General features: G+C 42.3%; 1 protein-coding gene across 4 annotated transcripts; it reads right to left on the bottom strand.

Moving 5' to 3' along the window:
• Window positions 1-64: 64 nt before the first annotated feature.
• On the bottom strand, window positions 65-22,422 carry stat6 (signal transducer and activator of transcription 6, interleukin-4 induced). 4 transcript variants are annotated; one of them, XM_027021330.3, is made up of 21 exons: window positions 22,285-22,422; window positions 19,546-19,694; window positions 18,989-19,133; window positions 18,570-18,653; window positions 18,241-18,427; window positions 15,851-15,942; window positions 15,586-15,734; window positions 14,847-14,981; window positions 14,375-14,548; window positions 12,636-12,723; window positions 12,373-12,495; window positions 11,103-11,195; window positions 10,810-11,013; window positions 10,545-10,639; window positions 10,139-10,272; window positions 4,863-5,012; window positions 3,519-3,579; window positions 3,092-3,133; window positions 2,755-2,784; window positions 2,363-2,476; window positions 65-2,258 (listed from the first exon to the last, which is right to left on the bottom strand). In XM_027021330.3, the coding sequence occupies exons 2-21, from the start codon at window positions 19,674-19,676 to the stop codon at window positions 2,237-2,239; spliced, it is 2,253 nt and encodes a 750-aa protein (XP_026877131.1). In that variant the 5' UTR covers window positions 19,677-19,694; window positions 22,285-22,422; the 3' UTR covers window positions 65-2,236. The 4 variants fall into 4 exon arrangements, 3 of the variants coding, with proteins under 3 accessions (XP_026877131.1, XP_026877129.1, XP_081563363.1); XM_027021328.3 differs by having other exon boundaries at window positions 65-2,190; XR_014119807.1 differs by lacking the exons at window positions 65-2,258; window positions 2,363-2,476 and adding an exon at window positions 4,342-4,470 and having other exon boundaries at window positions 2,747-2,784.
• Between the last annotated feature and the right edge of the window lie 5,020 nt (window positions 22,423-27,442).

Here is a 27,442-nt window from a genome sequence, read left to right as displayed (position 1 = left end):
TCTAGATGCCATGGAAGAAAGTCTCTTTGGGAAATAAAACACTTGAAGCAGGTAATTAACACTGTTTAGTTTCCACAATACAGTTTATTAGGATTTTTTTTTTAAATACACAGATATAAATGGTGCATTGAGATTCTGTGGAAAGCTCGTCTTCCATAAAAACAAATTCTTGTCAGTCACTGAATTCAACACTACCAGAGAATACATCTAAACTTTCAAAATTTCTATTTTATCTCATTTACCCATTACTCCCAACAAAGCACTCAAAGCACAAAAGAATATTTTACAAGATTTAAAAGAAGTATTACTACAAGGCAATATCCACGCTTCATATATGAAGACCATACGTATATTACATATCAACTTTAATAGCTCCAAACCTGGACTAAAGACAGGAGGAAATGCTTTGATGGTCTAAGGTTGTGTGGATCCCATCCACATGAGGGGAAATGTGTAATAAAGGCACCTTGGAGATCTTGGCTATTACAAGTTTGAACAACTGATCTGTGAATTCCAAGCTTATTCATTCTTTTCCTACAAAAAAAATCCTTTATCAAGTCTTAACTAACAAAAATGTACAGATAGAAAGACTTTGTGGGGTTGTATCATACAGAATTTCAGGTCATATATTGATATTTCTTTTACGGACAAAATCACAGCACATATTTGTAAATACTGAATACTAGTTATATGTTCTATGGAGTAATAAGGAATAAAGGCAATGAAAATTTCTAAGAATGAAAAGTGTGTGGTAGGTCAGATAGTTCAGAAAGTGTTTTACACAGCTGATTGGCTGGGTGAAGGGGACTGTGAGACGTCGCCCGATTTGTTCAGGTCAGTTCTAACAGCCAGAAGGTGTCTTAGTGACTGACCTGTGTTTGGTCACAGCTAAGTAAAACTACAAAATTACACTTGCATTGTCTTCTCCGTGGGGGCGGCTTACGACTGGTGATGCTGTTAAATTTGTGCAGGAATGTGAGACTCATAAAAGATTGCAGGGAGTCTCACAAAGGCTGTGGAGCAAGAAGCTCAATGCTGGTGCCTCTACCAGTGCACCCCTACAAGCCATTTGTCTACTGTCTGAATAATCAGAAGGCTGAAGCTTCTGTGCTTTTGGAAGGTGTGTCTGCTCCCATCATGTTCAGGCAATTATTGGAAAATCTGGATTCTTTTGGTAAAATATGGAATTTTAGTGCAGCAGAGTGGTAGCCCAAAGTCAGCAGGAAGGACTTCTGGGACTCACAGAGAGAGCCCCAAACTCCAGAATCAACAACCAGCATATACAGAATGCAGTTTTACATGCTCTAAATGGTTTGATTATACTTGTAAATATTTGTAAACAATGGAGTGGGGAAAAAAACAATATATTGTGAATTTATAGTAAACAAATTTCTCACTCTAGCTTTAAGAAAAAATGGAGTATAGCAGATGCATATGCAGTTTGTGTATGTCTCTGTGTTGATAATGTAAATACAGAAACATCAGAATTGATTATCATCTATAGACTACCACACAAGACAACCCTTTGGGGAATTTTTTTTTCAGTAAAGATAAGAGTTAAAAGGCATAGAAAACTCTCCCAGTCTCTTTTTTAGAATCACACAATGAATTTCTTGCTCCACTCTTTTACAGGCTTCAAGATGCTCTAAGCAATATTTTCAGTTTCACTTGTAATTCGCATAATCTTTGTTGGTCACATGACTGGTCACAGGAACAGGAAGTAAGCACCAATGTTGCACAACCACTGCAAAAACCAAAGAGCCATCACAGGGTTGCACTTGCCACTGTGTAACTTTCTGCACTTACTGTGCTGTTCAGTAATCATTTTATTAGAAAATTCTGCTTAGTGTACCTTTAAAGCCTGCCTTTATATCTCACTTCCAATCTGTCAGAGATGGTTCTAATAAAAAGTGTGCAGGTCTGTACATCTTTAGTGTACCATGCAATTTGTTAACCTTGATCCGATGAAGAGTTCCAAACCCACAGAACTGACTGAATGTTAGAATCTGTGTGAGAGCACAGTTTGCTTCTGTTTGTTCCACACAGCACTTTATGTTACGATGTGGATGAGAGGAACGGGGGATGTTTGTCCTGTAGCAGGAAGGTGGCTGCAGTCTTTGATAGTATTATAACTTGTTGAGTGTTGATAAAAAATCCTCCAGCTCCATGTGATCTTGTGGATCTGGTCTCCTGATAACAAAAAGGTGTCTAACGTACCAAATCTATTTGCTATTGTTTATTGTTGGAACATAAAATCCCTGAATGAGATGAGAAAACGGCATAAGATAGCATGCACATTATTAGCACAGAACAAGTGTAGGCTTTTGGTTGGACGAGTGCATGCGTGCACTGGGAGACTCACATGCTTTCAGCAGGGTAGAGCATGGGGGGGTAGAGGTCGTCTTGGCTCGGCATGGAGGCATTGACAGGATACGGCTGTGCAAAGGCAGCAGGGCCTCCAGGAAGGGAGGTGGGCCTGGATGCAGAGTTACTCTAAGACCACACACTTCAGAAACATCAGCAGAGGACCGTTTGGCCTCGCTGGGGTTTAAAGGTTCTTTGCGTTAAATTCAACACTTAAGCCTTGGAGTGACACGTGCAGACACAACGGCGGACGACGTGAGATTTCACTTCAGGTGGAAGTAAAACACAAGCAGTTGCCGCTGTTTGTGGCATCTTCATTTCTCTTTATAATCGTTCCAGTTTTAGGCAGAATAAGAGCTGCTTATACTTGAGATTGACACAAATACTTACGTTTGAATGGAGTAAATTGGATCCAGGGAACTAATGGGACAAATGATCCATGATTAAAACACAAAGAATTATTTAAAAATGAACACATATCCTGACACAGGCAGCAGCACGAAGCTTTGATTCACGTGGAAGCATTAATATTAACTCCAGCTTGGTTATTATTCAGTACATTATTTCTGTGCATTTCTGTGGTATGACATATGTCCTAAAATCAAAAACAGTTTATCCGGACCTCTGTGAGTGAGTAAGGTGGATGTGCATGTGTGTGTTTATAGTGGTAACAAGGTCACATCCTGTGGAGACTCAGGCTGAGGTGTGGTGGTTTGCACAGACTTACACAGGCTGAGGTGTGATGCTAGCTGTTGCTGAGCCAGGCTCCCTGAACACGAAACACATCCAAGACCACAGTCAAGAACACTTAGTTCATATGAGCTGCACTCCCTGCCTCTGTCATATAGTCTTACCAAATAAATTAATACGTAAATCTGATTATATAGCAAGAAGGTTTAACTGATCTAACTACTTGCAGTGGATTTTTGTGGAGTCCTTACAATGCACATTTATCTGATAGCTAGTAATGTAAGCGCATGCATAAAAGCAAGTATTCATTAAGTTTAGTATGAGTATCAAATGATTGTATGTGATTAACCGATTGTTCCAATCAAACGAATCCACCAAGGCCAAGAACAATGCTTTTACTCAATTATGCAGGCCAGAGTTAAATAAAAGACGCTTATATAAGAGAGTTACGCTGCGTCACTCACGGGTCCACTACTGTGGTGAGTTTGAATGGCAGGTATCCATCCGGGTTTGGAGCAGAAGGAACTGTGTGAAAAAAAATTGTAACCATTTTACTAGATTTCACAATCTCCAACAAGATGTACTGCAGTGAGCTGAAAAAAAGGTTTGTGGTTTTAAGCTCCGTATCTGAAAAACACCTAATATTACTGTGCTGTCAAAAATAAAACAGGCTCAAACTTCATAGAGTGCAAAGCACAGAACTGCAAACGGGGTGCAAAGGTTCGACTGGGGACTTCTAACGTTGAATGATACTGCACAATCGCAAATGTATACAGAAAAATGTGAAATGGCTTCATGTAGCTGGTGTGGTTATGTACACCTGAACCGATTCATTCAGTGATGCTGTCACAACACACTGAGGTGACTGAACACACTCTCCTGCCTAATGTACAGTATCTGTGTTGAGTGTGTGGAGCCTGGGGCTCACTAGCACTGATGACGCATTTGTTCTTTGTTACTAATTGAAACAGCACAAATAAACAGGAAATGGTGTTTATGGAGTTGGTTAAACATGCACCATGTCTGCAGTGTTATTGAGGAGAGGGGCAGACTCTATACGCAGTGGCTCTGTTCTTGTCCATTTGTCAGAAGGTTTGTAAATAACTTTATAAAAATAATGTAAAATGTAATATAAAAATTAAAGCATTTTGAAACTACAAGAATATTCGGTTTCAGATGAAATAATGAACCAGGATAGAGAAACTAGAAACATACAGTAGCACTGAGTTTGCCAACAGTGAGATTACTGAAGGAAGAAAAGATGGTGGAGTTGATTATCTCACTGACTGGCAAGTATCCTGGTGACGTCAAAGGAAATGTCCATGCACGGCTTTTTAACACACAGATTCCCTGTTAATTACTTGTAGGAATCCCAACCCTTCTGACGAGGTGACACAAAACTATGTGTTGGATCAACTGCATCAGTAGAGGCAAGCCAGCAAAGAAGAGGAAAGGAAACAGCAGAGAAGAGTGAGAATTCATTGTGGCCACACACACACACACACAAACAGACACACACAAACAGACACACACACACACACAAAATCAGGTTTTGAATTGGTTAATACAGCTCTTGCCCAACCAATGTGCTTTTTATATGTCAACAAAATATGGAGTAATTGTCTACATGCTGCACATTCCTCAGCAGAACACAAGCACTGCCATTTATATGCCTGTTTTGTTTCAGTTTCAGCACTGGCAAGTGAAACGTGTGCTGTTCAGCGTCTCTTAAATCACAGGTTAGAGGTTACAAACACTAAATCCTTGTCTGCCCCGGATAACAGGCTGAGAAGGCCTTGTGTACTTGCCTGTAAAATATTTCTTAAATACTTCGTTCTTTGGCATATCTGGGTACACGTATTTGATGCATTTGATGTCCCGGATGCGGTCGCCAAGTCCAGCAGAGTCCAGGTCCTTCTTTGTGAAGGGCTGGATGTTCTGGATTTTTCTGCCTCCATCTGGAGAGACACAGGCACGATGTGCATAGAGAACAGATCAAACTTTGAAGAGTAATAATGCAGATCTTTGAATCTCTGAATCCCACAGTGTCTTTCATATCCCACTGAGAGAGCGTAGGAGCAGAAGTAACTCTTAGATGTTGGAGACTTTCTGAGATGTCGGATATCTTGGAGCATTCATTTCACAAATGGCAGACTACTTAACACAGCATGGACACACCCGGACTAGTCAAGATTGTCTCATCACTTAGTCCTGTGTGCTGTTGTGTTGTGTTGTGCATTGTCACTTATGAAGTCCTGTGTGCTGTTGTGTTGTGTTGTGCATTGTCACTTATGAAGTCCTGTGTGCTGTGGTGGTGTGTTGTGCATTCTCACTTAAGAAGTCCTGTGTACTGTGGTGGTGTGTTGTACATTCTCACTTATGAAGTCCTGTGTGCTGTGGTGGTGTGTTGTGCATTCTCACTTATGAAGTCCTGTGTGCTGTGGTGGTGTGTTGTGCATTGTCACTTATGAAGTCCTGTGTGCTGTGGTGGTGTGTTGTGCATTGTCACTTATGAAGTCCTGTGTGCTGTGGTGGTGTGTTGTGCATTGTCACTTATGAAGTCCTGTGTGCTGTGGTGGTGTGTTGTACCTTGCCTGCTAGGTATGAATTGGGGAGGCAAACATGGAACTTGCTGAACTGACAAACTAGGACAACTCATTACAAATATCTGTAGAAGGCTTTCATTCTGCTTTTCTTCTAGTTCCTCACCTATACAGAGACTGAACCCTCAACCTCTTCATGGATGAGCTTGACACCCTGTTGAGTCAATTCCCCAGGGTTTGAAGGAAACCCACTCATTCTCCCTGGTGACTTCAACCTTCCATCAGACAAGCTGCATTCCTCCTGCTGTTGACATCATTTGACCTCCCCCTCAACCGCTCTCCTCTGACTCACAAGCAGTCAATGTTCTGGACCTGATCTTCACCGGGACCAACATAGTAGTGGGAATTACTCATTACAAATATCTGTAGAAGGCTTTTATTCTGCTTTTCTTCTAGTTCCTCACCTACACAGAGACTGAACCCTCAACCTCTTCATGGATGAGCTTGACACCCTGTTGAGTCAATTCCCCAGAGTTTACAGTCACTCCCCTCCACCTCTCTCACAATCACTTTCTATTCTTCTCTCGTCTTTTTCCATCCATCACACTGTCCTCCATCACTCCCTCTTCCGATGCTTCTGCAATATTGTCTACCTTCATCATCCTCACTCTCCTTCTTCCCTCCCTGGAAGTTACTAATACAACTTCCTTAATAATTCTTCACGGTGTATTTCTGAGGATTCATTTTTATTATTGAACAACTACGGTGCTCTCAGTCAATCCAAAATGTTAATAAACCACAAAACTTGAATATTTATGAAAGTAAAAGTGAGCTTTCTTAGGAGAATATCTGTGTGTGCAGAATTATTGGGCAACTATTAGTGTGCAGAATTACTGCGCAAAAAATGGAAAAATTGAAACTTTCCATCTCACTTGTTTATTTTCATCTGTTAGTCAGAATAATAAACAGCTCAAAATTTACAAATAAACATTTCTGACATTTCCAAAACTAATAATAAAAATCAGTGACCCTTCTTTTCTTAATCTGTTGACAATCAACCTTTTGTGCAGCAGCAACCACAGCTTCCCAGACACTGTTCAGAGAGCTGTACCGTTTTCATTCACTGTAAATCTCCCGTTTAAGAAGGACCCACAAGTTCTCAGTAGGGTTTAGGTCAGGTGAGGAAGGGGACCATGTCAATATTCTTTCATCTTTAAGGGCTTTACTGGCTAGCCACACAGTGGAGTACTTCGATGCATGTGATGGAGCATTGTCCTGCATAAAAATCATGGTCTTCTTGAAAGATGCAGATTTTTTCCTGTACCACTGCTTGAAGAAAGTGTCTTCTAAAAACTGGCAGTAGGTTTGGGAGTTGATTTTGAGACCATCCTCTACCCGAAAAGTACCCACAGCAGTACCCCACCTCCACCTTGCTGGCGTCTGAGTCAAAGTGGAGCTCTGTGGCCGTTACTGATCCAGCCACGGGCCCATCCAGCTGGTCCGCCAAGAGTCACTCTCATATCAGTCCATATAACTTTTAAAAATCTGTCTGTCTTTCTTGGCTCAGTCTTGACGTTTCACCTTATGTGTCTTGTTCAGTGGTGGTCGGGTTTTAACTTGCACTTCTAGGCACTCCAGGTAGGTTGCAGTTGTGGAATATGACAGCACTGGAGAATAATGGGTTCCTGGTCACTTCACGTTTTTCAAACCTTTAGCAGTTAATTTGTGTCTTTTTTTCTCAACACATTTCTTGTGACCCTGTTGACTATTTGCTACAAAACATTTGATGGTTCTGTGATCACACCCTAATATCTTAGCAATTTCAAGAGTGTTACATCCCTGTGAAAGAGTTTTTACCATTTTTGACTTCTCAGAGTCTTTTTTGGTACATTTTGCCTGAGGAAAGAAGCTACCTAATAATTCTGCACACCTTGATATAGGTGTTGACCTCCTCAGGCCACACCCTCCTTCATTACACAAATACACATCACCTGATATCATTAAATCCAATAAGCATTCAAGTTTATACATCTTGGAGTTGGAAAATATGCATACAAATGATTATATGGTAAACATACTCTCTTGCCTAATAATTGTGCACACAGTGCATTTTCCCTTCTATACTCTCCTTGTCAATAAATCTTCTGTCAATCATCTCTCCAGACTGGCCCCTGGCTAATGGAAGCCCCTGGCTAATGGAAGCACTCTTCAGAACTAAGAGCTGCAGTGAATCGGTGAAGAAAACACACCAAAATTCAGACTTCAGTTCATACCAGTCTCTCCTTTCCAAGTTCCCACTAGAAGCAAAGTCTGCAATGCCATCCTACTACATAGGAAGTCCGAAATATCAGCATCAGATCCACGCAAACCCTTCAGTATTCTCCTTCTCTTCTTAACACCTCATACTTGTGAGGATTTCATCACTGTCTTTGAGTCCTTTTCCTCTGTTCCCACTCTACCTTCCCTCTCTCCTCAGACATCATCCTTCCATTCCTGACTTTCTGCTGAATCCCATTCCTTCCGCTCTGTTCCAAAAGATTTTGAGAGATCTGCTTCCTTTCTTCTCCGCCATCATCAACAACTTCTTACCCTCTGGACACGTACCAACTGCGTTCAAGGCCGCTAGGGTGGTACCAAAGCTAAACAAGACCACATTCGACAGTTCCAATATAAGAAATGACAGACCAGTATCACTTGTGTGTCCCCTGAAATGTTCTTGGATAAGCCATCTATGTCTTTTCCCCACCCAGAAGCAGCCCCATGAGGTGAATCAGTCTGACTATAAGCCAGCATATTCAACAGAAACAGCCCTCATAGTAGTGACAGAGAAACCTGATGTTGCCAAAGCTGCCAAACTCTCATCATTCCTGATTTTTCTGGACATTTTGGCAGTATTAGTAAACCACAACGTCCTCTCCGTTCTCTCCGGTTTTGGCATGACTGGCTCCACATAGAAATGGTTCCGGTCCTATCAGGAAACAGGGAGGATCCACATCCAATCCATATAGACTCTCCACCAGTGTCCGCTAGGGCTCAGTGCTAGGCCCTCTTATCTTCTCTATGTATACTCAATCTCTTGGTGATACAACATCTTACCGTGGTTTCTCCCACCACTGCTGATGACACTCAATTAATTCTTTCCTTCTCACCTTCTGACACTCAGGCTTCTAACCACATCTCAACTTGCTTGACTGACATTGTGTCATGGATGACAGCCCACCGCCTGAACCTCAACCCCAGCAAAACCGAGCCTATGTACATCCCAGACACTACCATACCATCATGACCTCACAGTTTCTTTCGAGAACTCCCTAGTATTGCCATCTGAAGCTGCTTGTAGCCTGGGAATAACTTTGGACAACCAGTTGTTGTTCTCAGTTCATTTCATGTTTCAAACCTGACTCAGTCTTGCAGCATTCTCCTTTGTAACATATGAAGGATTCAGCCCCTTCTCTCACAGGAAGCTACCAGGTGCTTGTGCAGTCACTTGTCATCTCAAAGCTCGACTACTGCAACTCACAACTTGCTGGTTGTCTTCTTTGGGCCATCAGACCTCTACAACTGATCCAGAATGCAGCAGCACAACTACTCTTTAATCTTCCAAAGTTCACGCATGTCACTCCACTGCTGTGTTCCCTTCACTGGTTTCCAGTAGCTGCCCACATCACATTTAAAACCCTGACGCTCGTATACCAAGCCAAAAATGGACCAGCCGCTCCCTACGTGATGACAGTGGCCAAAGACCGATCCATGCCTCGAGTACGGCTCGGCTTGAAACACCATGCTTCAAGTCTAATGTAAGACGTGCATCAAGACTATTCTCTGTCCTGCTCCCAGATGTTGGAACGAACGTCCTCTGGCTGTCTAGACAGCAGAGTCCCTTGCAGTCTTCAAATGATGACTGAAGACTTATCCATTTGTGGAATATTTAAATGACCATTGACCACTGCACCTGTGTTGAGTAACATGAAACCCTAGTACTTATTGTTTGGTATTGTTTGTTATTGTTGTCTGATATATATAGTTTATGATTATTTTGCAGTTCTTCTCGGTATCAGCATCGATTCCTCCATTTCAGCAGTATTGAAGGGTATCTTGAACTCTAACCTACTGTACTGCCTAGGATACATTCTATTAGTAGATGGCAAAGCACTTTTGGAAGTCGCTCTGGATAAGAGGGACTGAAAAATGCTGAAAATGTAAATGTAAATGCATTCTCACTTATTCTGTTTTGCACACTGTGGTGGTGTGTTGTGCATTTTCACTTATGCAGTCCTGTGTACTGTGCTGCTGTGCAGATGTCGTGTGTTGCACCAGTGGGCAAGAATAAACAACATTTTGTTCCAATGTATAAAGACTTTATGGAGAAATGACAATATAACAAATTCTTAATTTCTAAATCTTAATTTCATTTGAAAAGCACAAACCTCTAAATTAAAGGTTTACCATTACCTCCTATAGGACATATCAGAAGGCTCTCAAAATGTTTAAATCTAAAACCAGCACAACCACCACAAAAGTTTTTTAAAGTTTGCACATACTTTCACATACGTCCACATATGCAATGGTAATGCCTCCGATTTCCGAGTCGCTGAAGCGTAGCAGGAATGTCCCGTTGGGTTTGTTCTGCAGAATTACATGGAGGTGCTGCTTCCCAATGAAGCCAAAGATCAGCCTGCCGTGGGGAAGCACACGAGGATTAGAGAGTCTCGCACCGGCCTGTCCACAGCAGACACAGCACCAGGATTAGATAGGATTAGGATTACAGAGTCTTCATGGAATGACACATCAAAGATGAAAGATGATTTGCTTCACTGGCGGTTTTGCGGCTAACGCCAGTGCTCAACTCACTAACCCATCTTAACCAATTCCACTATACACACTAATCCCATCGGACTGATCACAACCAACAAACCAAGTTGGAGGAGGACATTGAGGATCCCTTACCCCTCAGTCCAGTAAGCTTTCAGGCATTTCTTCGTCAGGTCAATCACACCCTCAAACCACTGCCAGAAGGTGAACGTTCTCCCTGGCAGGACTTCCTGTGTCACAGACAGTGGAAACATTTCATTTCTGAATCCAAATGACCTCACTGACTGGTGAAACACAACGTTAGAACCCATTTCTCTATGTACATGTGCGTCTTTAGCTTGCAGTGCATATGGTACGAAAGATGTAACTAGATGGTCCAGAAAGTAACTGGTAAACATACTTTATTAAACTGAGCCCATGATACAGGCATCTTGTTGAAGTCCTCTGAGATCTCTAGCTTGTCAAAGATTTTCTGTGCGAGGCAGTGCAGGTTGTATCTGTCCAGGCCGCGACTGGTCTGCACCTCTGACATGAATTTACTGCTCAGCGCCTCACTCATCTGACTCCACGGGACACGCTCAGGCACAACGAATGGAATCCTGTTCTGAGGATCGCACAGCACAAGGGAGGTGTTTACAGAACCTGAAACCAAACAACTCTGGGTGTGTAAGTGAGGGAGTCAGTGGTACTCACAGGCTCAGAGAAGGCACAGTCCCATATAACTGTGGCCATAGCATTGTTCTCCTGACTACCATGTACAATTATAACAACAGGGAGGGAGATCGTCTGTGGCAGCAAAACAACAACACAGAAACAGACCATCAAAAACTTGGTGTCCAGAACACGGTTTCCTGTTTCTGTAGAAGAGACGTGAGCTGTCTAAGCAACCCGTTGAAAAGGGACACATATAAGAGACAAGGGGCTTGTGGATGTACATTTGGATGAGCAGGTTTCTCACAGTCTCTTCTTAAAACTAATGTTAGCTATACTTATGTTTATGTTAGCTTAGCAAAAAGGCCATAGTCAGTTATTCATTTTGAGATTTAATGAATATAGTGTGAATTATATTCATGTCAGCACTTCAGTGACTGTGATGGTTGCTGCCTGAAGGAGCCTTGCTTTGATCGGCATTGCAATGCATCTGTCTGCCTTCATCTCAGATTCTACAGGTGATCACAGAAAAAGCCTTGTGTCACCCTGCATCACTGAGAGCAACGGTGGTTTTTCATGCTGACCACAAGCCATCCGCATAACTGATGCACATACTGACTACACTGGTTTTGCCATCCAATTTTCTTCTTCTTTTCTGCATTCCTCTAGACCTACAGGGTTGAGCCCCTGGTTATATCACCTTGCTTCTGGTTCATCTGTAATTTCCTCAACTACAATTACCATGTCAGCAGATTCATGCTGTCTCTCTGGCAGAAGCAGATATCATAGATAATCAATATTTACATTTATGGCACTTAGCTGACACTTTTAGACAAAGCAACTTACAATTATGACTGAGTTTAACTTGAGTAATTGAGGGTTAAGGGTCTTGCTCAGGGGCACAACAGTGGCAGCTTGGCAGTGGTGGGGCTTGAACCAGCAACCTTCCAATTACAAGTCAAGTACCTTAACCACTGTGCTACTACTGCCCTATATAGCAGTACCTAGCACTGCTGCAAGCAATGTACCTACAAACTGGCCTGAACGCCCGTGGCGTTCTCAGCACTGATGACACGTTGCTGTTTTTTTTATTTATAAACATGTGACACATCCTTGAATTCTTGAGGAGCAGAGATCACGACTCCATGATTACTTTTCCATCGGTCAGTGTGACCTACCATAGAGATGTTTTTGACTGTCATTCCTCAGGGAAAGGTCAACATTTTCCACCAAGTCTCTGCCTCACTCGTGCAGGGACCATGCTGTGAAGTGCAGTGGTGGTGTGGAGGAACACTGAACGACCAAGACCTACCTGGACACAGTAAGGACTCTCGCAGCCCGTGATGACGATCTCTGTAGTGAAGAGGAGCGCGAACTTCTCCTCGGTTACGGACTCTGAGCCCTTCCTGTCAGCACGCTTGATCTTCCTGATGGACTGAGGAAGGCACACAAAGGCATCAGAGGCTCAACAGCCATTTCTGCAAACATCTGTGAGGTGACTTCACGGCAACAGACGAACTCCACTCGCTAGGACGACGGTGTGTATGTTGCAAAATGGGTTCGGGCAGTACAAACCATATTCCTGAATGTGGCACATGTGCTTTTGCTGGCAGTGTTGTGTTCTAAGATGGCTGTGCTGTTAATGAGTTCTCCAACGTTCTCCCTGAGGGGCGAAAGAGGAAGCATCGTAAAAAAAAAAAAAATTATTATTTTCAACCCTTGATGAAATTGTGTAGCTGTTTCAAAACCAACTGCGAACAGACTTGTAATAACCATGGGACACCAGCACCATGTTTAAGTGTGAATTGTGTGCTGAAGTTTGTTTGTGGAGTATGTTTACATAAGACTCTAATTAATCGTGATAAAAGCTTGCAATGGCTGGATTGGAGAGTAGAAAATGTCCGGTGCCTGTGTTTTTCCTTTTGAGGCTGATCTACAAGCCTGGACAGATGCAGCATCAGACAGCTGTAGGTCTACAGAACTGCCAATTCAGTGCAAGGTGAAGAGAAGCAAAAAAACCAAACAAACTCCAATTTGATCTGTCACAGGATTTCCACAAATGTTTCCGTACAATCATCTGTTTTGGTGATTTACATTTAGCAGATCAGCTCATCAGGACAGAATGAACTCAGCTCACCCACACCTTCACTGCAGCTCTGCTTCCGTAGACTGACTCCTGCAGCTACTAAGCTGTGTCAGCTTTTGTGGGCAGATTATGACAGGAAGCAGGCTGGTGACACAATGGTCATGTGAGCCTCTGAGGCCGGCATAGTAACGCACTCTGTCAGGAGAAAACACTGCACTATTTAGGCACCCAGATTTGTTGGTGCGTCTGTCTTCGGTATGCTGTACGTCAGAAGTGTCCCTGAAGTGTTGACGGGTGTGTCTGTGTTGTGTGAATGTTTTGCTTACAGAAGTGATGTAGTGCTGAAAGGTCAAAATCACTTCTGTGGAAGTAAGCAAAACCGGCTTGTGACAGTCCTGTGTCATGTACGATGTAGTAATGTGTGGGTAGTTAAACAACTTTTTGTGTGTTGCTGAGGCCATATATTGTATGCATATCTTTACCTGATCTTTAACTCATACATGTTAGCTATGTGGGTGTATGTAAGTCCTTAAGATTTCAGTTTTAATGTGTATGGTTATGTGCGTGTGTGTGTGTGTGCACTGTTGTGTGAAGTGGGGGCCATGATAGGAGTATGTGGAATAAGGGAGGGTTGTGTTTGAACAAGAATGACGTTTCTGTACTGTATCAATCACTGGATATCTAGAAGTGTGTGTATGTCTATGTTCATTAAAAAGTGATACTGGACTTTTCTGACACTGGACATATACAGAACACACAAGCATCTTAATTGTAGACTAATAAGGTCTTGATTTAAGAGACTAAAAAAGTAAAACAACAAAACAAATCAAAAGCTTCTTAAAGTGCAATACCCCAAAGTAAAATACTAGAAAGTAAAACACCTCAAAGTAAAACAACATAAAGTAAAATACTATAAAGTAAAACACCTTAAAGTAAAACACCATAAAGTAAAATACCTTCTCTCATATGCTCAGCCATATAGGGCTTTGAAAAAAAAAAAAAGTATTTCTAAAAAGCAAAAATTATACTGCAAAGCACGCAATAATAAAAAACTAAGCAATTACATCTGATTTTCTAAACCTGTGGCAGGAAAATGAATGGGAAATCATGTGAAATGCATTTAATTTGACACTTGGGGTTCTGAAAATGATTACCAAGTTTCGTTTTAAACTTTAGACCCATGTCAACAGTGTGTGTGAATATGTGAGTGTGAGTGTGTGCTGCTTACGTAGGTATGACACCTTGGCCTAGGTTTCTGGCCTGCGTCTCTGTGATGATCTGTGCTTTCAGTAGTACTGGCTTTCCAGGAGCCACTTTCTCCCCGAGCAGATAGCGCACAGTGCTGGAGAACTTGGACTGGGTCTTGATGACCTGTGGAGGCTGTTTCTCCACCACAAGGGAGCTGCAGAAGTCAACAGCAAGAGAAAACACCAGTCTGTTCAGAACACCCTTTATCTTGGGAGAAATCCTGATCTTACAACATTCTAGCAAACTGTCACGAATACTTCTTGAAAGTGTAATAACCATTTTCTGAAGAAGCAAAAACCTGTTCATGTGCGCTGTTCAGGACACCAGAGCATGCCCACACTTGTGTGGAGTAAAAAGGGAAGCGCAGACAGCCAGTATTCAGCTAGGAACAGAATTCGATAAGTGTGTGTTGTGACCAGGCACAGGTGTACCTGTTGCAGGTACGGCCGTACCTGTGGATAAGAAGCTGCAGAAGGTGGCTCAGGTTCTCCTCCAGCAGGTGGAACTGTTCCACACTCCCGTGGTCCCTCTTCACAAGCATCAACTCCTGTCTCAAATTCCCGTTCACTCCAAGCAATTGCTCGCACCTGGAGGGGGGTGGGAGTGCAAACAGGAAAAGGAAAGGAAGAATCAAGGAAAACAATTGAGTTAATCTAGAATTGATCTAAAAACAGGATTATCTAGTTCTGCAGGTTAAATGTAATATAATCTTAGGATCCTTGTTCCTTTACTCATACACCAACAATCTGCATTCCACAACTCACTGAGTAGATATATGGACAGAGATGTAAATATTGAAAAGCTAATTACGAATTACCTTCTGTTTGTGTAGCCAATTTGAATTTTAATGGGGAGAAGCAGGATTTTAAACGATAAAGATACTAATATAGTATCTATAAAAAAAAGATCAGTGGTTGGTTCATGTGGAAAACTGATTTAATTCATAAAACAATAAACAAACAAATTTACACCTGTAAACAAACAGACATGACATTCTATAATTTCTGGATTATCGTTTGTCATCTGTACACAACAAAGTAAAAAAAAAGTTCACGCAAACACTCATGAGGATTTTTTCAACAAGTCATCCATTGTACCTGAGGTATTAAAAGGTCCAATAACCCTAGAAAGGTACTTTAAAACAGACTGAGTCAGATTTGCATGTCTTGTTTTTTTTTTGGTCGAGCTCACCATGTCTGTAGCGGAAGGAGGTTGTCGTCGAAGGCCAGACCAATGGTGGAACGGAGTTGCTCCCACCGCCAAGATTTGATACGGTGGATGAGACGGGTCTGGCACTGCTCCAGACTACACATCGCCTCCTGCAGCAGCTGCACACGCTTCTGCATGCATGCACACACACACACACACACGCACACATGCTAGAGCTAAACCTGTTATTCTTAACAAGTATGCTGTATAGTATGAGAAAGAGGGACACATGATGTCAGGAATTTACCTTCGCACACTCTTGATATTTGTACTCCAGCTGAGCTATTCGGGTCTGTTTGGTGACTTGATCTGCATGTTTAGGATCCAGATCATTTTGGCCTGTGCAGAAAGAAGTTGAGAACCCTGAAATGCTGAATACTGAAACATTCCTTGAGGGACAAACATGTAAGGTAATTGACTTGTAATCGGACAGTGGCTGGTTCAAACTCCACCACTACCAAGTTGCCACTGTTGGGCCCCTGAGCAAGACCCTTAACCCTCAATTGCTTAAGTTCATAATTGTAAGTCGCTTTGGATAAAAGTGTCAGCTAAATGCCGTAAATGTAGATGGTTTTCTCTGTTTAATTGTAGCCATTTTCCAATCTAATATCCCTCGTCTGTCACATATGCCACCTATGGCTGGTGGCCATTCAGTGCGGTGGTGTGGAGAAGAGCTCTTATCGTTGGCTATAACACATCACTCAGTAACCACTGTGTTATGAATAATGCATCAGCTCACATATATGTTTACATATTTCATGTAAATCAAAACCTGTTTGTCTAAAACTAAGAACAGACTTACAATAACCCCCAACAGTATTTTACACATGCAAAAACAAAGGACAACACTACCCAGACAACATCATCTGCTTTTACTTATTTACTTTATCAACTTTAATGACCTCTTCAGGTTTATACATTATTACTTAAGACAGGGAGGTACAGGGACAAACCCAAACATATTTCATCAACACACATATGGCTGCATTGCTGTGTGTCGGCTGCATGCCTGTCAGGTTTCACATCATGCTCCCCGTTGCCTTTGACATTAAAATAACATTTATTAGCAGCTGGAATTCTAAAAACATGTAAAATCACACAAAACAAAAAATGAGCCACATTATTATGTTTTCTTCTGCATATCTCTCCACTGAGACATAAGCCTAACTGACTGTGCATGTTCTGACATGAAACACCAAGACATTATTCAGTTCTCCACACCTTAAAAGACAATATGTGCTTCATGTTTGCTGTCTTTTAAGATGCATTTATTGATTTAAGATAAACCAGTTAATGGATTCGGATTTCATGTCATGTTTTAGTGTTCCTGCCTTTATGTTGGGGTGGGTCCACTGCTTTTACTACTGTAAATGTTTGTACAGAACATCAGAGCATGAAGGTGAATGAACAATATTTCACTGTTATTTACTTGTGTGGTGTCACTGAACTCTAACGCTGCACTAAGATGTGATAGGACCTTTTACTAACCTTTTGAGCAAAAGAAATTTCAGATACTGTCATTTGTGTTCTGGTAACTGTTTATGAACCATTTGTATGATCAGGAATATTTTGCTCGGCTTCAAAGGCCCTAAAATGACAAGGGGGCGTGGCCACCCGAAAAAACTGAACTCTGACAGAAGGTCTCCAGCAACCTTCATGGAGCAGGTGGTAATAGGGAAACATTATGATAGAAAACAAAAATCCTGCATAAAACAGACAAAATACGAGCAAAAATGAAGATCAACAGGAAGACTCTCAGGAGCCAAGCGGGAGTATTACACACAAACAGTCATCACCCATATCCTCATCACACAGCAGTCATCTTACGCCTGTACAGGAGCTCATGTGCTCCATAATCTAGCTGGCTATTCTTGCACAAACAGCTCCAATGTCACCTCGCAGTCTAGACTTCAGCAGAGGTTTTGCTGGCTGGCTTACTCTTGGTTACCACTATTAGCGAAATGCTTCCAAGTTCCAAGAAGCAAAAAAAAAAAAAAAGCAAAACAAGCATGTTAAGGCAAAACCTTTGCAGTGAGTTCAGATGGACTGAGAATGTTGGTTTAATGATCTGTTGTTTAAGAGTTGTATTGTTAAATATTACTGACAGTATGGTTGGTCTTGAGAATACTAGCATGTGAAGGAAAAGCAGCTAGCTCTGAGAAGTTCCCTGATCCCGCTGCTTTATTGCAGTAATGGCCCGCAAGGCTGTAAAGACACCGCATGCCTTACCAAAGGCTGCACAATGACTGCGTATAAATAATCTAGACAAGCAACCCTTCAGTCACATACACCTGATCGACATCACAGTCCAAACAGTGAGCGTTGTATCCAGTACCATACAATGTGTGTGTTTTTGAATTCAAATCTGAAAGGGCCAAGTACAAAGGCAGATCCTGATTCCATCACGCTGCCAAAGTGGTCTGTTGGGTCACAAGGTCACTTCTTTGCTTAAGCCAGACCACTGAAAGCCCCAATAGCAAACATAAAAGAGGACAAAAACAGCCTGAAAAATAACCAGCAATTCTTGTGCAACACGATTTCTGCAACTGAACGGGTTTAAGTCCGGCAGATTATCTGCGATTATGCGTGTACCAGCCAGGCAGGCTGAAGAGAGTAGAAGCAGCTGGCTTGCTGTACCTTGCATGGGCTCTGCTTCCTGCTTCTCCCAGTTCAGCTCCTCCTGCAGCTGGTGGATCTGCTGACGGCAGCTCTGGATGTCCAGAACCTTGAGCACCAGGGTGTCCAGGTCAGAGGTGTTCACCTCCCTGGAGGTCAAGGTGGTGCCGTTGATTGGGGTGGGCATCTGCGTGAAGGGCGGCATGGCCTGGCGGTTGGGAGTCGGGACGACATGCACATAATAAAGACTCTACTAAATTTGATCTTACACACACCTGGCATATCATTCAGTCGGAACTGAAAAATGAAGTTTCTACTTCTTGCTCAGAAAAAAAACCCTATTTGCTTACCGCCTGTCTAAGCAAGAGTCTCTCTCTCCTGAGGATGTCTCTCACTGTCCGCACCAGCTGCAAAGGCTGCGTCTGGAATGTACTCTGAAAAGCATTTCAGCAAGTTGGGCTGTACCACCTCTGACCATGTGCTAAGCATAAGTATAAAATAAGTATCATGCAACACCTTTAAATTAGCACCGAATTTTATTTGCTGAATAGGATAAATATTTAATCATGAGTATTATTCAGAAGATTATTCAGAGGTTGTGAGTTACTTTCATGTGGGGGAGGATGTACAAACAGTAGGAAGAATTCTCTAGAATGTCTGTGCTGTGAACCAGCGGCTTGTGTACACTTACAAGTGCAATCTCAGAATCCTTGGTCTCAGAAATAAAAACCAGGCCAAATCAAAACCCCACTGTGTGTTTAGTAAATACCATGTTCCTGCTGATGTGCTGGAGCTTGACCTTCTCCACCACATTGGGGTTGTGGAATGCCACCTCCTGTAGGAGCTCCACCATCTGCTCCAGCAGGCGGCGAGCCTGAGGCTCCTGCTCCAGACTGTCCGTGTCAAAGTCCTCCCTGAGCCCAAACATGTATGCGCACACGTCACCATCTCACACTGTCCTGCCAGAAGCACGCAACTATGCGCTCTGTACAACATTATACAGCAGATCGTCTGCGCAGAGTTTTATTCATGTCTAAAGGTTTTTCACATAGCACCATTTCTGGCCATGATAGTAAAGACTGCTTAAACGTTTTTACACATGTCTGTGTAAAGAAATAACAAAAACAAGTAAACAAAAGACAGAAAGTGATTTTGATATAGAACAAACTACTGCAATTTGATATGCAGCACAACTACCTGGTCATTCATTATACTGAAAGGAGAGCACCAGGAGCAGACTAGAGGCTTGGGAAAATAATCATACGGTTTAAGGAATATGTCAGACATTCATGCCTATGTGAGCTGTCAGTGAGAGCAGGGTCATACCATCTCTGTTCCTCAATCCAGTTTGCCAGGTAGTGCCTGACATCTATGGGGAAGGAGTCTGGATAGAGCTCCATCAGGGTCTGGTTGGACAGATTTGGTAGCTGCTGGGAAATCTGCATCCACAGCGCCATGGTGAGGCAACTCTGCAGCTGGGACCAAATAGAGGTGTCAGAATGGCAGAGGTAGACTGGGGCACAGGGGGCCACTGGTAGAACTGGACATGATGACAAAAATTAGAAAGGTTTCTAAAGTGAAATGGAGTACTATGAATCACTTTAGTACTTTAGTACTATGAAATCACTCATTTATGTGACAGACTAGAGGCTGCATGAAAGAATCTGGCAATTATAGCAATGATGATTCAGTCCATTGCACAGATAAAACTGCAAATAAAACTTTACACTGCAAAATTGTAATTGCATTTATCACCTGCATTTTATAACACATTTAAAACTTGTGACTAGCTGTGTGTGTATAGCATGAGAATGGAAAATAATGTATGTGTGTGTGTGTGTGCACACGCGTACACACACGCATGTGTACATGCTTTTGTTTAATTTTAACTCTTCAGGTTGTTCTTACAGGCCTTATGGTGTTCGGTGTTCTTCTGAAAATGACTACATATAAACATCCAGTAATATGCTTTAAACTCTTAAGGTAACTTAACACACAGTACTACAAAAGAGAATGCTTAATACCTGTGCTATGCTAATTGTGTAGGTATTGTGTAATTTGCCAGTTCAGTTGTAGTTTAATGATTTAGGTAAGACATCTAGCACAGACTGGTCTGGGGTGAGAAAATACAAAGACATCCTATCAGCTTGATCTCCTGCTAACATGATGAGACAGGCCATACACTAAACCCCACATGTGCCCTGTGACCATCTTTTAAACAAACCATTTCACTAGACTTGCTTAAATGTTGACACAGGGGAAAAAACAGGTTACCATGTTAGTTTTTAATACAAGTCAGAAAGATGTGCAAAGCTGAAATACCTTTCTCTCAATTATTAAAAGCAACAGGCAGGATTGACTGTGCTTACATCTTCACCTTTTGAAAGTGGATTGTTGGTTATTTTCAGATTCTTTCTTTGTCTGCGCCCACATTAAAGTAAACATGGAAAATTATTTTTGCTTTGTGAGTTGCTTCTTATAGTTCTCATTTGACTGTCAGGGTGCACAGTCCTGCGCGCAGTCAGGCGTGATCACAAGAGAAATAAACCGATAACAATGATAAAACAAAACGTGCAGTGGTAAGACCAGCAGCACCTCAAAGTTCTCTCTGATTTTCCCCAAATGAGCCTGCTGTACGTCATGCTTCTGCGAGTCTGGCAAATTCTTATTTAAACAAATCATCTCAACAATACGGCAGCAACGTGTGTGGCATAACTAAAGCAGCACTACACAAGGGTGTGTCTTGCACGAGTCACCCAAACAAGCCGTTAGATTGCGCTGGTGAGGGGAGTAAGCGGCGGGGCTGCAGCATGCCCTGCACTGCTCGAGGACTGTAGGCGTCACGTGACATGCTTTTGCTTCGTCATTAGTAGCGACACATCGCTGCCGTTCGAACGAAACGCCAATAACAGAAGCGCCGGCGACGGCGTCCGTTATTCCACAGGTGGCGTTACACGGCCGCACGTGAATCCCCCGGGACTGCACCGTCACCCTCGCGCCGGCTCACTGCGCTACTATAAAACAAATCCGAGCTGATTATAGTGTGCCGCGTCAGCTGTTGGGCTGACAGGTTTAAAGTGCGTGGGTCATCCCGCAACAAACCACAGTCTGCATACTGACGAGCTACGGTCAACGTGCAAACACGTGAGCTGCTGCAGCTAATATTGCTAATGTGCAGGAGATTTTCTGGATCGTTAAACACATCGTGGAGCTTCCGTCAGTATTACATTTTTGCGACGATCAGTCAGGACAGATCTAAAGTACTAGTCAAGCCCTCCCCTTCTTTTCACAGTACTTAGATTATTTCGTGTGGAGTTAAAACCAGTACACCCAGTGCATTTGGGTACCACAATGCGAAGTCTCCCATTAATGCATACATAAGAATTATGAACATGAGCATATGAGCAGGGTCTTCGTCGGAATGTGTTGCTCTGTTGGCATGGCGGGAGAATTTAGCAGCTTTTTCTTGCTTTCTATCTGCCAAAGAGCTGCTGAAGGCCAAAGGAGAACACAGTCGAGCACAGGCCACACTGAGCTGGAGGAACGGAAACTAGAAGTGGCCTAAACTTCCAGCAGCATGTCGTTGGCACAAGCCGTGTGTGTATGCTGGTACTGCCCGCCCAACAGTGGCACCAGGCTGAGGAGACATTTTACATCCGTCAAAACCCTCCAGCTACAGTCGGAAAAAGACGCCAACCACACAGATGTACACTGAAGCGTGAATTACTGCGGCTCCTAGCCGAGTAGGGGCGATCCTCCCGGCCTATCTTACAACGGCGCCCGGATAGCGTGTAGTGACAGGAACAGACCAGTTTGAACACCTTGCTGAACTGGAAATGAGGTGTCCAAATGAAGGGGAAGCACAACTCCAACCGCTGCGTGCTGTAAGGATTTTCTCATCGCCCCGAACGAGCTTGTCTAAAGTGCGTCAGTAAAGTGTCTTATCACATCAACTTACTTTCTTATCTCTGGGAGGTTTTTACGGTTTAAACAAAGACCGACAACATTCAAACCGCCCATAGTTGACAAAAAAAAAGAAGGAGAAAGTGTGAGTTTTGAACGTACCTCTCGCTGAAGCCAGCTCTTATACACATGTAAAGACTGCTCGCCTTCCGTGTGTGCGCTGCTTGTTTGAGCTTTACTTTCACTTTCCTGTGCGCGCGCGCGCGCGCGCACACACACAGAGAAAGACAAAGATAGCGGCAGGGAAATACGGAGCTGAAAGCTGAAGTTTTCAGTCCAATGTAAAATGGCACCTTATTTACTTATTGACAGCTGAAAGGGAGGAAGGTGTCACTTATGCGTGGTGCACCGTCTCGTATTCTGTTATGCACGATCATTGCACTTTCTGGTGAAGACTCGCGTTCAGTGAAGTGGTTTTAAATGCTCGTGTGTCATATTCGTCCACGCAGAGAAGAACTGAAGCTGTAGGAAACCTGCCCAGTACAGTGTGCATGGCATTACCAGTCTTCTCACGTGAGTGTAGGGGTACCGTACGGCACACAGACGTTTGCTCGAGTCCTACTCGAAGTGTGTCATGGGCGGAGTGCAGTGGTGTCAGTTCCAGTAAGAGGTCTAGTTTCGAAACATTTCCGGGTAGGTCTGCCTCTGACATGGCCAAGCTTGCAGTCCTTTTGGAGAATAAACACCCTAATCAATACATATACCATTATAACCTTGGTATCGGCCCATGCGTTGACCTGAGGCGCTTTTTACATTCTGGTTCTTCAGACGGTATTTGGAGCATTGACAGGTTTTTATAATATTATTGGTTAAATAGTTTACGCAAAAAAAGTGTGATCTATATGCGAATGAAACTGCAACAGTCCGAGATGACCAACAGAGGGCAGCAGCTAACCACAACTGAAGGACGAGTGTCGCCCCCTGCCGGAGACGGACGGTATTACAGACACGGGTGACGGGTCTTCGTGAAGGCTCGCGAATCTTCAGGCGAAGGGAACGTGGAGCGTGCAAGTTGTTTCATGTATAGAAATTAACTTAAAGAAATGGCGTGCAGTAAGTATGCTTGTTAAATGAATGGACGCAAAATGAATGCTTTTACTTGGCTGTGTATTCATGGCTAATTTTATACAAAATGGGACCAAAATGAACACAAAAACAAAAACTTTGACCTGAGAAATGAATGTGAGCAAAATTTTGGGTGTGAAGTATGAGTGGGTGTGTGGGTCTGGTTGGGTTTAGGGGGTCCATTTGAAGACATTCCTCATATCACAGCCCATTTCCTGGCAAACCTGTGACGGGTTTGGCCTGCACGAATGGGCTGGAGTGATAGGTCAGCACAATCTAGCGTGAGCTTCGGGGGATTGTTTTCTTGTGCAACTCCAACCTAAACAAAACCAGTGGTTTACCTGATCAGTCTCCCACTGATAGGCTTTGACAGTCAAATGATTCTGTTGGTAAATGGTAGAATTTTTCAAGTTGGCAACAGAAAAAGCTGACACATAGTTATAGATGATCTACCTCTGGTCTGCGTATATATTAATATAAGCTTGCTAACTTCAGTAATGAATTTTACAGTTCACATGAACAAAGTAAAAGGTTTTATACATAAAACTCACAAAAAAGCAGTGGGGTTAATTGATCCTTTGGGGTCACTTCCCAGTCCAGTGAAGTGGCAGAAGTAGGCTTATTTATGTTGAAGTTTTTCCCTTAACATTCTTTGGGTCCTTCATCAGAGCTTGTGAAGCTGTGATTATTTCAGGGTCCTCTTAGGTAAAGTCCTATTACTGAGGGTTTAGCACATCTGGAATCAATACCTTGAGCCTGGGTGCCTGGAGCTTTGGGGGAGAAGGGACTACAGGTTGGGCTAGTTACAGCTTTGGCCCTGGGGGTCCATGTGTCCCTGACTTCAAAATAGACTTGATTGCTACCAGCTGGCAGCCCTAACTCACCCCGGGTCAGTGCTCTCCTCTGATGTCAACCTTGTCAGTATCAAGGATAGGCAGGACAATGAAGAGCCAGAGCACCTACCTGAGACAAGAGCACCTACGTGTGGGCAAAGATTAGCCATGCAACCCCACTGGTGCTGAGCATAGTTTTGGGTAGAATATCAATGTTCTGGTTTTGGTTATGCCATCATGTCAAGGCTAGGTCCCTTTTAATGTATTTGACCTTTCCATTTATTCATACAAATCTTTTATAAAGACAAGAGATTCCCAGACCCACGTTAAGACTAAAAATATCCAGTGCCGTTTGACCACTGGCACTGCAAGTTAGTCCAAGACTAGGCTTAATTCCGGTCCAAGCAACTATCACACAATGTCTAGTGCACATACTACGGAAAAAACTTCGTTTGCATTGTGCCAGCCAAAACCTGGGTACCATCTATGCATGCAAACACCAGTGATTAAGCAACATGGAAGACAAAGAAGGTAACACAATGTATTTTACATTTGCATTATTGTCCAAATGTGTCCTTCAAGATATAGGGGAGGTCAACAATCAGTAGCACCAATGATAAAGAATAAACAAACATGCATAAACAGCCACACTTCATGTCTGAATGTTTGCAAGAATACATGCATGTCTTTCAGTGCTGTTAGGTATGATAATGTCACTAAGGAAATAATTGTCATGAACACTGCTTCACAAATATTAATTCAAATTAAACATGCACTAAAATGTTTAAATAAAATTCTTATTAATTATTGATAAAGTAATTGACCGCCAATTAATGTGTATTTTCTTATGGTTTAAAAAAAGACACGCATAAAGAAGGTATGTAGGACCTTTGGTCTAAGGTAATAATGCATGTTGTTTAATATTCCATAAAATAATAAAATACTGTATCTTTTGTGCCTGGTTAGAGAGTATGTGCAGTAATAATCTTAAAAAAGAGAAGTAATCTGAGCCCTGGCATGGCCCTTACATTAGAGAGGCACAACAGAAGGACTGTAATCCCTGGTAATGAAACAAGCTGTAAGACAAAGCTACTTTTATTTGCTGGAAGTAGCAGAGAACTACTATACATTAATATACCATATTAATATAGTATGACTATGTACGTGACAAATAAACCAAACTTGAACTATACATGCACATTTGTGTAAGATTAAAAAATAATGTGTGGCATTTCTTTCAGTGCAAGTCAATTGTGGTTGTACTGTGTGTGTTGTATGTGTTGTATGTGAAGGTGAGTTATAATTCAGGCAGCAGTCCAGAGGTCCAAGAGGTCGAGTTCACACTGGCCAGGTCATATCCCTTAGAATGCTTCGCCATAGATGGTTGCCATGGTGAAAAGGAGTAGATATGAAGGCTAGCGCTCTTGTAGTGCTCCGGTCACTGTTCGTGTTTCTGATGGCTTAGACCAAATAGCACTGCTATAATATAAACACATATAATACACACATCGCACATGTAAAGGAAGGCAGTAAAATTACAGTCGTGCTTGATGGTTTGTGAATCCTTCAGACAATTCAGTGATTCTGCATAGATATGACCTAAAACAGAAGAAGAGTTGTTCATGCATGTCAGACTGAGAAAGGTTACAAAACCCTCTCTAAAGATCCACTGTCAGACAGATTAATGGCAGAAATTCAAAACCATTCCCCAGGAGTGGTCAACCAACAAACATCACTTTGATGAGCAAGGTAATAGTCCCCAAGGTCACAGAGGAACCCAGGGTAACTACTAACCAACTGAAGGCCTCTGTCGTATTGGCTAATGGTCATGATCATGAGTCCAGCATCAGAAGAACACAGAGCAACAGTGGTGTGCTAGCAGGACTGCAGAGAGAACTGCTCTCCAAAAAACAGCATTACTGACTTCAGTTTACTATGGATCATATAGACAAGCCAGAAGGCATTTGGAAAAAATGTTTTTGTATAGATGATATTAAAATAACACTTAAACAGGAAGTGTTGTATTTGGGGGAAATCTGTGAAGCATGGTGGTGGGAGTGTCATGGTTTGGGCTTGTTTTGCTGCATCTGGGCCAGGAAAGCTTGCCATCTTTGATGGAACATTGAATTATGAGTTATACCTGCAAATTGGGATCAAAGAGGTCAGGATGTGTGTCCATGAAAGGAACACTGAGAGGAAACGGATCTTACAGCAAGACAGCGACCCTAACAATGAAAGACGGCGAAAGAAGAATAAAGCTAATATTGTGCAATGGGCAAGTTCTGACCTTAATCTGGTAGAAATGCTCTGGAAAGACCTGAAGTGAGCAGTTCTTATGAGGAAACTGACCAACGTCCCAGAGCAGAAGACCCACTGCAGGACTGACCACAGTTACTGGCAATGCTGTGTTGCCATTATTACTGCACAAGGGGTCACACTAAATACTGAAAGCAAAGGTTCACATACCTCTTCCCCTTTACATATATGTAATTCTGGATCATTTAACACAATAAATGATCAAGTATAATATTTTTGTCTCGTGTCTTTAATTGGATTCTCTTCATCTAGGTTTTGGACATCTGATCATGTTTTAGGTCATATTTCTGCAGAAATATAGAAACATCTGAAGGGTAGGTCAGAGCCTTGTCTGGCTGGAAGTACATCAAATGCCCCTGGTGCTGAACTAACTATACATGAAGGTTAATTTTATGTGGTTGTATACTCCTACTGTTTATTTTCAGGTGGAGTTACATATAATGTAGAAACCCATGGGAGTGACCTAAATAAAGGCTCAGTTTTGAGGAGTTCTCTCTCCTTTATATATTATTTTTAAAGATGATATTATTTAATCAGGTGGTGAACATTTACATTAGTCTTCAGCAAAGAATAACTCACAGATTTACCTGAGCGATTTGCTTCAACCTGGAGGATAATCTAAAATAGATTAAGGAATCAACTGGATTTGCAGACTGTTTAACAATAACAATATCTCATACCATTTCAATATGGCAAGACATTTTCTCTCTCTTCTCTATAAGCTGCAAACTACTTATAATAGTTGGGTTAATAAATCACGTGATCCTGTCCACATACAAGGAGCCGATAACTGATCATGTATTCTGTTAACGAGCCAAAAGCCAAGGAAAAACTGAAAAAAAGAGCAATGCTGTAGTCAAGACAAATTGGCTACTCAATAAATATGAAATATTAGATTTGTTCTTTGCCTATTAATTTCCCATAGCCATGTGGAAGTACCCAAACTACCGTATGGAGCACTGTGGCTCAAGACATGAAGGTTTCTTTCTTCCCACTGCTAACCCAGCTAGATCTCTGGATGTCCGAATCCCTATGTTTTTGTTTCA

Source organism: Electrophorus electricus, chromosome 24 (assembly GCF_041902795.1).
Source record: "Electrophorus electricus isolate QZ-2024a chromosome 24, ASM4190279v1, whole genome shotgun sequence".
NCBI classification, from domain to species: Eukaryota; Metazoa; Chordata; class Actinopteri; order Gymnotiformes; family Gymnotidae; genus Electrophorus; species Electrophorus electricus.
This window is presented reverse-complemented; position numbering and strand designations above follow the sequence as displayed.